At 57.1% G+C, this 12,453-nt stretch overlaps 1 protein-coding gene across 5 annotated transcripts; it reads left to right on the top strand.

The window, feature by feature from the left end:
* Nucleotides 1-1,970: 1,970 nt before the first annotated feature.
* On the top strand, nt 1,971-12,212 carry LOC131489517 (uncharacterized). Of its 5 annotated transcripts, none has more exons than XR_009250617.1 (6): nt 1,971-2,347; nt 2,568-2,876; nt 3,824-4,026; nt 5,084-8,639; nt 10,329-10,520; nt 11,663-11,909. XR_009250617.1 is itself a non-coding variant. In XM_058691528.1 (5 exons), the coding sequence occupies exons 2-5, from the start codon at nt 8,565-8,567 to the stop codon at nt 11,948-11,950; spliced, it is 648 nt and encodes a 215-aa protein (XP_058547511.1). In that variant the 5' UTR covers nt 3,320-4,026; nt 5,084-8,564; the 3' UTR covers nt 11,951-12,212. The 5 variants fall into 5 exon arrangements, 1 of the variants encoding a protein (XP_058547511.1); XR_009250618.1 differs by having other exon boundaries at nt 1,971-2,876; nt 5,084-5,123; nt 5,830-8,639; XR_009250615.1 differs by having other exon boundaries at nt 1,971-2,876; nt 5,084-8,177; nt 8,458-8,639.
* The last annotated feature ends 241 nt before the right edge of the window (nt 12,213-12,453 follow it).

The raw sequence follows: 12,453 nt of genomic DNA, 5'->3' as shown, positions 1-12,453 counted from the left end.
AATCGCAGCTCTTTTAATTTCAAGTGACAGAAAATCCATCTCCAGAAGGACTGAAGTAAGACAGGAGGGGTAAGGAGAAGTCACTTTAGGGACTGCTCGATCCAGGAGCTCCGAGGAGGACGTTACCAAGGAGTCTTCACTCTATTTACATTCTCCTGCATTCCGGCAGCTGTGTTATGGGCGGGGCAACCTCGGAAGCCTGCCTGATGCCCCCGAGTCCCAGCTTCACCTCTCAACAGCCTCAGCAGAACGGAGAATTTCTCTTCTCCGACAGCTGCTATAAAGGGGAAGGCCTGACTTTTCTTGGCAAAGGTGGTCCGTGTGTCTCCAGGAGCCAATCACCGTGACTAGGGAGACAGAGGCGGGACAAGGTGTACAACCAGCTGACAGGCCCAGGCCGGGGTCACCGGCAAAACCAGCATGCGTTCCTTTCGCCCTTTGAGATTTCCGTCTTTTGGCTTCCACTGTGAAAAGTGGGATTTGTTCTCTTTCACAGAAGCGACAGAAGGACTAGAGAGAGTGTCGCGCAGGGGGAAAAATGTGAATCTCCTGCATTTTATTTAGAATTCAGAGAGTCGTTACTTTGAGACCAAGATGCCATTTGTGTTTCTATGATCGAAAGCCTCACACAAATCCCACCTTTCCCACGGTTTGCAGCTCTAGTAACTTGGGAAGGAGCTGCCGTGGTTTCTAGGAGCTGTCATGGCAAACCTCCGTCTGCAGAACATCTCTGGGCTCAGCAGCCTGTTGCATCGGGGGCACCGTGCGGCCCTCCAGGGAGGCCCTGCCGCAGCGGCACCTTGCCTTCCAGCCCGGCAGAGGTGACGGTGGTTCTCTGCCAGATTCAGGGAAACCCTATCAGCAGAGGTCCTGCGGGGCAGCCTGCACCTCTTCTGACCCCGTCCAGATGCATTAGAATCCCAAGCACCCCGCGGTTCCCAACGACTAAATGGGTCCCTGCTGAGTAAGGACACACAACGGCACCCGCTACAGGAGGAGGAACTTACCAAGCGTTTTCTCATCTCCTTTTCCTTGCTGAGCACAGATCCGGAGTCACAGGACAAACCACGTGTCCGCGCGTCCGGAAGCGGAGGGAGGAGCCCGCCTTCCCGGGTTTCGTCCGATCGTGCGCGGAGCACACGAGGTTCCGGGAAGCAGGACCACCGACGGGCACGGATTTCAGGAGGCTCAGCTGAGGGCGTGGACACGGGCCACAGTCTGACAAGGGCTACAAGGGACCGTCCTCAGCTACAGGAGCCCCGTGACTCCGGTGTCGGAGAAGCCTGGGTTTGGGTCGCTTCTCTCTCTCTGCCAGCCTCAGTCTCCCCATGTGGGCCACGGAACAGCTCCACCGTCCGAGCCGGGCATCCTGGAGGCGGGTGGCCGTGGGGGCCTGGCTCTGCCGCCCTGCTCATGTCTGGCGGACACGCCTCAGTCCCCGGCAAGCCTCAGGCCTCCTGCTCTGCGTCCAAAAGGCCGGGGTGACCCCGGGACCACACCCCTCCCCCCACAGCGTCGGGGCGGAACCCAGGGCGCGGCACCTCCCCTCCCATCCAGCAGGGGAATCTTTCCCATGATTCCCCCTGCAGGCAGCCCCTCGCAGTTCGTTGGCCAAGCTTGGGTCACATGATGGCCTACACCAATCACCGGGCAAGTGGCCCAAGATTGGCACGACGGCTCAGCCAATCATAAAAAGCTATGGGCAGGGTCAAGGCTGCTCCTCTCTGAGGACTTCCAGGCTCCCGACAGGATACGCTTCTGGAGCAGGTGTACAGTGGAAAGAATGTTCCAGAAGTCCCCATGCCGCCCCAGGGTCAGCCCTGGGACGCACTAGGAGACCTGCCCCGGAGCCATCGTGGTTCGCTCCTGCCTGCATACTGTCTCCCCTGGCCTGTGGAGAGCGGGCGGATGCCGTGGTAGCCTCAGCCGCACGATAGCGGGGTGTGGAAAATCGGGGTGTGGGGGCGGGAAATGGGGAGAGACAGACCGCAGGACAATCAGAGTCGGGGGGAGAGGAAGGAGCTGGGGACAGGGTGGGACAGGCAGGAGTCGGGCCAAGGCCAGATGTGCACACGGACTCTCCACGAAGCCAGTTGAGCGTGGATGAAGGTGCCCACTGGGGCGGGGCTTCCCAGAAGGGTGACAGGGCGGCTGGCCCCCCCCCCCCCATGCTGGTGTGTGGATGGTGTCACCCTCCTGATGTCTGCGTCGGAGCCTGGGATCCAAACGGGAAGCGTGTCATTGTCAGTCTCGCCACCGCTCGCCCCCTTGCTGCCGCAGTAACACGTCACCTGTCGGAGGCCGAGCACCGAGGCGTCTACTTCTCACCGGTGCCGGGTCCAGCACGGTCAGTGGGGGTGCCCTCCACGCAGTGACACAGGGGCCCCGGCTGCGTCCGTCTCACCCCGGGGCTCCCAAGGTCGGGCCAGGACCTGCTCTTGACCTCCAGCCTCGCAGTGGCCGCTCGTCTCGGTGCAGACGGTCTGGAGCCCCTTGGCCTGGGTGACCGGACGGGGCTCACTGTCCCGCGCCTCTGTGTGACCTCTCTGGTCACTTCCCTGTCCCAGAAATGGGTGGTGACGTCACCTCTGTCTCGGCTGGCGGTGAGGACAGACGCTGGCCCGCGATCAGCGCACAAGAAATGCTGCCTGTCGTCATGCTCGACAGCAGGGACGTGACAACAGAACAGAAGCCCGTTGGCGCGCGTTCGAAGCACCGGTGTGACTGTGAGGTTGTCGTTGCCTCCTCGCGGACCAGCCTCACGGTGCGAAGCGGCGGACGGTCGCGGCTCCGCCCCGGCCTGGACCCGCAGCCTGCAGCCCAAGGTCACCAGCGGAGTCTCCTTTCCCACGCGGGGAGCAGCCGTCCTGTCCGGCGTGAGCACCGCGTGCAGGGGGGCAGAGGGGCTGGGGGGGCAGTCACTGAGGAAAAGGGGCTTCCGGTCGGATCTCATCCCGACGCGTGTCTTTGGTGTGTATTACACGGCACTGCGTGTCTCCGCCGCCCTTTCCCAGGCGGTCTCAGGCCGGGGGAGGGGCTTCGGATGCGCGGCGCCCCGGGTTCTACCCTGCCCTGCCTCGGTCGCGTCTCCTGATGAGGGAGTGGCCCAGCCGGAGAAGGGGAGGCTCCGGCTGTTCTCCCCCTGGGACACCCCTGCGCGCTTCCTGGAGGCCCGTTCTTCACCCGGGAAGCATGGGAGGAGTCAGGACGCAGTGCTGGGGCAGTGCTGGGGCAGGGGTGCGTGCTGCAAGCCGCCTCCACTCCCCCCACCCCCTCTGGACCAGCACGGCCTCACTGTGTGACTGGGGCATCCTGGCCGTTCCAGGCTGTCTTTCAGAGAAAACCCGCTGTTGAAGGAGGGAAACACGGGCCTTGTTCAGTGTCAGATGACGGCCAGGGCTCGGGACTCGCCCCCACGGGGACAGGTGGAAATCTCAGTGGGCGCTTTGGACAACTGAGCTGGGAGGCACAAGGGGTGCAGATGAGGAAAGAAGAAGCAGGTGGCCGAGTGACCGGGGGAGGGGTTAAATGATTGCAGGTGGCAGGAACGTTGGCACAGTCGTCATGTATTCAATACCTACTGTAGACCGTCAGCGCTGTCTCAGTTCTGCATCGGCTTTTCTGTACCAGGTGGGATATTTTAATTGCGTTATAAATGGCAGAAGACCCAGCCTGAAGTGTCTGAAGCAAAGGCAGACTCATTCTTTGGCACGTGTGGTTGGCAAGGCCTGTGGGTACGTGAGCTTTGGCCGCAGCTCCGCTCCACACCCACTTGATGGGAAGCCTCTCCGTTCTGAGCGGCTCATGGTCTCTCCCTTCCCAGGCCTCCTCCCTCGGCACCGCGTCCCCGAGCCAGCATTCCGTCCGAGTGTTGTTGCACCTTCCTTCCTGGACTTGCCTGGGTCACGCACTCATCCGCGAACAGGCACGGCGGCCTGAGGGAGACGGCGCGCTGTTAACTGAGGCCACGTAATGGGTTGCTTCCCAGCCACGGATGGAGTCAACTTCGACTTACGTGGGCTGCAGGTAAGGGAAGGGGCGGTCACCTGGAGGGAAACTGAGGGCCTTTACCAGAAGAACGGGGCAGCTGGGCAGCGGGACAGCAGACGTCCCCTGAAGTGCGTTCAGATGTGCCACCCCAAGAGGTGCCACTGACACGTGCGGATTATTTCGGGCTGAAGGCGTGATAGGAAGTTATGAAGAAGCAGATACAAAAGAAAACTCCCTGCTCTGCACCTGTTTGCCTGAAGTGAGGACATCGACTCGGAGAGGTGTCTTTTGTCTCCTTTCTGCTGGGAGGAACAGGAGCTAATCTCCAGGGACACACGTGGACCCTCGCCAGCCCAGGGGTCGCGCCTCGGGATCCACAGAACACGGCTCACGGACTTGGCTTCCTCTTCCCTAGCTCCCCGTATGTTTCCCTTCCCACGACATGGTGCCCTGGAAACTCAGAAGTCCTTGTCCTCCTCCCAAAGCTTGTTCTTTTAGTTATGTGTTGCGTGAGCCCAGCGACCAGCTGCCCTTGGAGTTGCTCATTACTGGACGCTCTGGTGGACGTGCGAGGAAACTTCTGCTTCTGCTTCTCTCGTTTCTCTGTGGCCAGTCTGGTTCCCGAGGCCCAGCCGGTGGAGCTGGGAGGTGTAGGGGAGAAAAGATTTTTTATTCTTCCCCCCTCCCCCACCACTATGATTTATCACACCATTTTATAATTAGGAAAATTAAAGTTCTGGCGGTACAAGTGGTCTCCCCAAGGTCACACAGATGGTGATGTGGGATTGCTGAGATTCTGTCCCCAGTTGTGTGGACTCTTTCTGTTGTCCGTCAGCTTCCTGGGCCATTCTGCTGGACCTTAACTAAATTGTCTGTTATCTGTGGCCAAGGGATTATATTTCATCTTTCTGGATATCCCTGTAGGTTCCAGAACAGAGTCTTAAATAGAGTAGCGTTCAGCGATAGAATTGAAAATTTCACCCAAAAGGATCACTGGCTCAATAATTTGAAGTTTAATATTAGGTTTTAAACCCATTTTCTAGCTGAATGCCCTCCTTTGCCATTTTGTAATAATGTCCCTTTTATTTTCAAGGGTTGCTGAGGCAGTGGATTTCAAAGACCCTGTGATGCCTGTACGTAGTCACCGTCTTTCCCTGGAGGCATCACCACCCACTCTCCCAGGACTTGTTAGGCTGTTTCCTCACCATCAGCCACACCATGTGCAGATGGGTGACTTTCCCTTCTCTGACTTGGTTTTGCACTTAGGACAGTTGTTTTTCCTTGTGATCACAAGGAGAGCTTTTGGTGGCGGGGGGGAGGGGAGGGTGCGGCGCGCAGTGGGCCGAACGGGGAAGCGCTCCTTCCTTTTCTCCGTCTGTAGCAGAAAAGCCCCTCCAGTGGCAGCCAGGGCTGATCTCTGGGTGTTAACGTTGAGTAAAGAGCATCTGAGGCCATGTTGAAGATTTCATATGGTGGCCCTGCAATGAGGAACGCGTGAATGAATAGAAAAGATGTGGTTTGGGGGCGGGAGAATATGTTTTCTTGGGGGGATGGGGGTAAATTGGCCAGTTGTCCGTGACCTTGTGTGACGGTCCGAGGCGAGTGAAGCAATGCCTTCTACCTGAGAAGCACTTTTGGGAACGTAGACTAGGCTGTTAAGGTTGGCCCTGTTGCATCAAAACCTCAGTTCCCTTCTACGGCAGATTTCTCTTTCAACGAGTGAAAATGCCCAAGTAATTGATAACGTAGGTGTGAACTGTGTGCTCGCTTTTTAAAAAGTTTCTTTTTCGCTGACGTAGTAACCTTCTCCCAAAAGTTGTGTTTGTTTCATGTCTGCAGTCACTGCAGCTACAGTTCAGGGTGTTCCTGAAACGCCCGCTGACTCTGAGGTTGTGATCTTACCGAGACAGTTACCGAGGAGAAGGCAAGTATGCGTGATAAAGAGAAGAGAAGTTAAAGAAGAATTTTTGCGAGGAGCTTCAATGCTGTTCCATCCACACGTTCATTTTGTTCCATCCCACCCCTTCCACTCACTTTACCCATTCCATTCCATGCACTCTGTTCCATGCACTCCGTTCCATCCCTCTGATGATTGTTAATGTCTTGCCACATGCCAGACACCAAATCTATGCGAGTGCCCCTTTTGTCTCTATAGTAGTCACCCTTCCGTCCCCATCTCAGAAGACCACAGCCACTGATCGAGTCATAGATTGTTGACTGCACTCAGGACGATGAGGACTGTCACTCTCACTGCCATCTCCTGTTCCAGCCTCCCTGGGTCCATACTTGAGGACCTTTCCTCCCCACGACACTCATTTGAGCATAATTCGCTGGAGATTCATCCAAATTTTTGCATACGTCAGCAATTCATTCCTTTCCATCATTGCACAGTGTTCCACGGCCCGGGTGTAGTTTGTTCGGCCATTCACCCGTTGAAGGACAGCAGGGCTGTCTCAGGTTTTGGGGCCGTTATGAATAGAGCTGCTGGAAACATTCACGTGCAGTTTCCTGTAGGAACATTTCTTCTCTCTGGGAGAAATGCCCAAGAGCGCAGTCGTGGGATAGTGTGGTTGTAGGTTAGTTTTATATGAAACTGCCAATCTGGTTTCCACGGCAGCTGTACCATGACACGTCCCCGCCAGCAACGTGTGACTGACCTGATTCCCCACCTTCTAAGTATTTGCTGTTCTCACTCGCAACTTTCTATTTTAGCCGTTCCGACAGATGTGTGGTTTTCGTTTGCATTTTCCTGATGGTTAGCGATGTGGAGCATCTTTTCATGGGTTTATTTGCCATTCATACGTCCTCTTTGGTGAGACGTCTGTTCCTGTGGTTTGTGCAGTCTCTAATAGGATTGTTTGTATTTTCACTGGTTAACTCTGAGAGTTGTTAACGTATTCCGGACATTATTTCGTTGTCAGATGTACGGTTTGCCAGTGTTTCCTTCTAGCCTGTAGCTTGTCTCTCCGTCCTCTTCACATGGGCTCATGCAGGGCTGAGGTTTTCAGTTTGGGTGAGGTTCCCTCCTAGACAGCCCACTTCTAACCTGTTGACTTGACCTCCAAACTTTCCCGGTCTCCACCCACCTTTCTCCATCTCCATGGGTCCCTTCTAAAGCTGTGTGCTGTGGGCTACTCCTCCCATAGCCCTGGTGGCCCTCCCTTCTCCACCCTGGAGGTGTTGGTAGAACCTCCCAGAGAAGGCCTCCTACAGACCCTCCCTGCAGGCAGACGCAGCCCATCTCACGCCCTCCGCCAGGCATCAGACGAGGCGGCTGATGGCTTCCGAAACAGACATGTCAGAATTTGCCATTTGTAGTCAGTTGCCAGTGGACTTTAGAACCTAGGTGTCATGTTTTTGCCTCGTTTAAAGTTTCTTTTTTTATTATCCTGAGTTTTATTTTGAGAGATGGCAGGAAATTGTCATATTAACATTAGAGGAACGTATTCTGTTCTCGTTTTGGCCAGTTATATGCGTTCTTCTATGTTAGTGTCGTTTTTCTTTTCTTTAGTGGCGGTGATCGGCATAGTGAATTTAGGCATTTACAGACCATTGCTTGCCAGAGATTCTTTGTTAGCTTCTTAATTCTCATCGTCTAGGAGCAGGAAACTTCATAACAGGAATAGTGAGGCTTTCCCGTAGGCTAAGATCTAGATCAGTCACTGGGACCAGCGTCCTCTGCAGACCACACAAGCGGCCTGCACGCACCCTGGCCAGTAGCTGCCGGCTGTCACAGTTCAGACAGGATGTTAGCAGAGGAGAACGTGGAGTAAGGTGGAGTCTCCCGTTTCTGGTGCAGGAGATCTGGAGGCGAGACAGCAGTTATTAGAGAGATTTTTTTTTTTAAACCAACGGAAAATTTCTTCTGTCTTTCCTCACAGCCGTGGGAGATTCCAGACTTCAGCATCAGAAATGTATTTGAACCCAGCAGTCTCAGTAGTGTATTTGTCACAAATGGGGCTAAACCGACCGGCACGGCCAAGTTACATCTGGGTAATGAGCCAAGAGTCTGCTCTTCCCACTGAAAGTGGGATTTAACTTGGCATTTCATCAGAAAGAGGAGAAAATGCATGTGTTTTCACATTTTCTCATTTCCGACCGTCTGAGCACCAGTCAGCACCCCAAGTTATCAAGTCAGAATGCAGTGGAACTGTTCTGTGAGGTGTGGAGCCACATTCCTGATTCGGGTATGTCACCACCGGGCCGTGCTTCCGTCACTGTCTCTGGAGCACCACGGGAGGCGGGGTCTAGGGAGGACCACAACTGGCTCTGCAGATCTGAAATGACCCCGGGCGACACACCCACCAAGCAGGCTCGGGGAGGTCTCGGCTCGTGCAGGAGTCTGCTGTGCTGCCCTCCGGCATTTCAGGATGTCTTCGGTGTCGCCAAGAACACACGTCCTGCGGAGAGATGATTTTCCTGGTGGGCAAGTGTGACTTGAGGCCAAGTGCTGTCTCCTCCTGGCAGGTTCCTTGGAGCCCTGAGCAGACGGATCTCCCGTGGACTTGCCGGAACACGGAGCTGAGAGCCTGCTCCGTGTCAGTGAGGCCACTGTGGCTTTCAGGGCATTTGACATGGAGCACGTGTTTTCGGGGACTCAGAAGAAGAGCCTTCAGGGCTCTTTGAGGAAGGACTTGCAAGAGAAGAATGTGAGTGTGAAGGGGGAGGATAAACAGACCACCCAGTGCAGTCCCTGGTCTAGTGGCAGAAACGGGTGCAGTTCGCTGAGAAGTAGCTGTCGCACAAGCAGCACGGGGAGCCCTGAGTGCCACCTCCTGCAGACACACAGACACCTGGGTCCCCTCCTCCCCTGAGCACCACCTCCTGCAGACACACAGGGACACCTGGGTCCCCTCCTCCCTTGAGCACCACCTCCTGCAGACACACGGGGACCTAGGTCCCCTCCTCCCCTGAGCACCACCTCCTGCAGACACACAGGGACACCTGGGTCCCCTCCACCCCCAAGCATCACCTGCAGACACACAGACACCTGGGTCCCCTCCACCCCCGAGCGTCACCTGCAGACACACAGACACCTGGGTCCCCTCCTCCCCTGAGCACCACCTCCTGCAGACACACGGGGACACCTGGGTCCCCTCCTCCCCTGAGCACCACCTCCTGCAGACACACGGGGACACCTGGGTCCCCTCCTCCCTTGAGCACCACCTCCTGCAGACACACGGGGACACCTGGGTCCCCTCCTCCCCTGAGCACCACCTCCTGCAGACACACGGGGACACCTGGGTCCCCTCCTCCCCTGAGCACCACCTCCTGCAGACACACAGACACCTGGGTCCCCTCCTCCCCTGAGCACCACCTCCTGCAGACACACGGGGACCTGGGTCCCCTCCTCCCTTTATCGGGCTGTCCGGCAGCTGCTTGCAGATGTGCGTTTCTCCTGAAAATCAGCTAAGCCTGCAGGATTCTCAGCTTTAAAACAAACAAAAACCCCTCCATGGATCTGCCGGCACTGGGCCTGCATTTCTGCGGCCGGAGCTGCTGGCAGGCACCGCCCCATTTGCACACCGCCCTGCCTGCCTCATTGTCTGTCACCTTCCCGGCCTGTTGGCCCCTGAATTGAACCCTGCTTCCCGGCAGGAATTACCCTCCATTTCCGGTCTGTCCCGCTCGCTAGCCCCGCCTGTGGCCGCACGCTTCCGCGGAGCTCTGCTCACGGCTGGCCTGGTCCGAAGTGTCTCGGCTGCACCTGCTCCTCACCAGGGCACCCACTCTCTTCCGGTTCTCTTCCACACTCAACGCAGACGCATCCTGCCAAGGCCACCGGTGCCCGGGAGTCACTGTATCTGTCTCCCCGTGCGCACCCGGGCCGCCCCGCAGACCTGACACCGTCACCGGCCACCCCTTCCTCTGTGCACCCCCTTCACACATGGCTTTGCCACGTGCGCCCGGGTTTCCTCCTGCCCGGTCTTCCCATCTAGCTCTCCCGCCTCGGCCTGGGTGTTACATGTCCCACACAGATTCTCCTCTGATCCCCGGCCTTCGAGGCGGCCCACACGTTGAGGGACCCGAAATCCACGTGTGTGCGGCATTCCTGTCTTCTAGCTGCACGTGCGTACGTCCCGGCATTCCCTTGACGTGCGCAGCAGGCCGCTCGTGTGCAGCAAAGTCAGCGAGCCAGGAGCAAGCTCTGTTCCCTCATTCCGGAACTCCCTAGGCGTTTCCGACTTAGTAAACGGAACCCCGGTCCATCGACTTAGTCATCCCTTATATTCTGTCTCCTTCACTCCCCTCGTATCTGACCCATCACTAACCTGTTCATTTCTTGCCCAGAATCCCCTGGATTGCCTGGAATCCATCTGCTTTTCCCATCTCCACAGCCTCCACCCCAAGGGAACACAGCATCGTGTCTTGCCTGGTGCCTGCACAGCCCCCTGACCGGTCTAGTGGCTTCCACAGATGTTCCCTCACCCCCTCTGCACTCCTGGGGCAGACTGAACGAGCTTTTAAAGAAACACATCTCGTCCTTTGCCCCTTCTGCTGGGGACCTGCCCTGCTCCCCTCACACCTGCGTAAGTAAGGCCCAAGGCCCAGCCTGCCCATCTCAGCCTCGCCTGTACCTCCTTCCTTGTCCGTCCCTGCTCCAGCCCCAGGGCCTTTGCACATGCTGTTCCCTCTGCCTGGAACACCCTCCCTGCTCCCCTTCCTGGCCACTCCCAGAGGTCCCCCGTATCAGCTCTGCTGTCATTCCTCAAGGGACCTTCCCTGTCCTTTCTGGACCTGGTGGGCATGACTGTGTGGTCTCCTTTTCCTTGGTGACACTTACACACCTCATGGGGTCCTTCAGTTCCTATTTGTCTTTTCCACTAGATTGTCAGCTCATGTGTTTTTGTTTGTCACGAGATGCACAGCAGTGACCGTAGGAATTCATTAAATACACATAGGATGAATGAATGAGATACAGATAATAACCTCGTAGCTGGAAATCAGAGGCTAGAAAGGGTGAATGCGCGAGCGAGGCTGTGGGGGCCGCAGGACAGGTCTCTGAGACCCCAGGGTCTGCTGCCCCCATCCTCACACACACCCATCCCTTCCCTGTTCCCTCCGGAGGAGGATTCCGGCCTCCGTCTGCATCCGCCTGTGGGGTCTCTGTTCTCATTGCTGTTCGTGCCTCAAGAAGCAAACGTGGCATGTTCCTGAGTCGTCATACGACACACACACGTCTGTTAGTCACCCAGGAGGCTCAGTTCGTCAAGAGATTTGGAGGCAGGTACACTGCAAAGTCAGCCACTTAAATTGGGGGACTATTATTCTCTTTTGAGAAAAAACCGTACACAAAATTAATGATTCACAGTAAAAGCCTGGGAGTCTATGCTCCTTTGTTGAGACACAAACTGCTCAGTTGTTAAGGGTGTAGGTGATTCTCTGAGACAGTTATGACAACGCGGGTAAAGGTTTTATTCTCATGGTTCATTGCTGTTAGCGTCACTGGAGAAGGCAGGGTCGCTGCATGGAGAGTCACCGTGTCACGGTCACCGTGGATTGTGTCGTGTCACTGAAGCGCCCTCCACCTCTGTCTCGTGCGGCCGGTGTGGCCCGGTTGCTGGCCCGCTCGGGTCAGGCACGTGGAGCCGCGCGTGCTCACAAGTACCCTGCGTCTCCCGGCGGCAACATCAGGTGCTTTGACTTGGTTCTTCTGTGATTTTTTTTCCAGTTGTTGAAGCACGTGTGGACGACTCACCAGGCCCTTGTCGGCGCATCGGCAGACTGGAAACGCTGCTCGCCCTTTCCACGTGGACCAGTGTCCTCACGCCGGGGCCTGGCCAGGGGCTGGCTCCCCATGTCCGAGGGCGCCGAGTCCCCGCTGCGGCCGCTGGCTCAGGGCCCAGCTGGGGTCCGACGGAGGGGGCGGCAGAGCGGGGCTGCAGTGCAGGAGTGCTTCCTGGTGGCGATGGTGGGGCGGCGTCTCCCCTCCACTCTCCTTTCGTGTCTTCATCGGTAAGGATGTTTGAACACGAGTGACCCTGACTGACCCTGGCTGCTTGATGTAGAAGAGGAAACAGCTCAGGTGACCTGGAAGGGCAGTGGGGGCAGGGCTGACCGAATGCCATCAGAACGTCCCCTCCCAGCTCTGGTGGCAGCTTCACCGCAGCCGGATAGAGGGTGCACAGCCGGCTGGGTCCCTGCTGACAGGAGTCCCCTCCAGGGGGCTGGTGCCCTTGGTGAAAATCAGGGCGCAATGAGCCAGGAGGTGGGTCTGGAGATGCGGGTGCAAGTTCTCCTGAGCTCTGGGCCAGGCGGGTGGGCAGGGCGTGGGCACAGGGCGGGGGGGGCCGGGGGGGCAGGTGAGTGGGGCCCAGGTGACGTACTTGTGAACCCCTTCAGCGGGGCGCTAGTAGGTCAGCGTGAGGCAGAGGGATGGACAGAAATGTGAGTCAGTGGGTGAGGGGCATGGAGGTCACCGGTTAGGACCCTCCTGGGCAGCTCCACGGGGCAGGAGCCAGG

This window comes from Neofelis nebulosa, chromosome 11 (genome assembly GCF_028018385.1).
Source record: "Neofelis nebulosa isolate mNeoNeb1 chromosome 11, mNeoNeb1.pri, whole genome shotgun sequence".
Lineage (NCBI taxonomy): Eukaryota > Metazoa > Chordata > Mammalia > Carnivora > Felidae > Neofelis > Neofelis nebulosa.
Note: the sequence above shows the minus strand (reverse complement) of the source record. Positions and strands in the feature narration are given on the sequence as shown.

What these genes read in the sequence shown, in the direction of transcription:
- LOC131489517 (XM_058691528.1), top strand. Translation starts at nt 8,565, where the DNA reads ATGGAGCACGTGTTTTCGGGGACTCAGAAGAAGAGCCTTCAGGGCTCT. An exon ending in AGGACTTGCAAGAGAAGAAT is followed by an intron (nt 8,640 to 10,328) that starts GTGAGTGTGAAG and finishes CCATCTCCACAG; the next exon opens with CCTCCACCCCAAGGGAACAC. An exon ending in CCTGCTCCCCTCACACCTGC is followed by an intron (nt 10,521 to 11,125) that starts GTAAGTAAGGCC and finishes TCGTGCCTCAAG; the next exon opens with AAGCAAACGTGGCATGTTCC.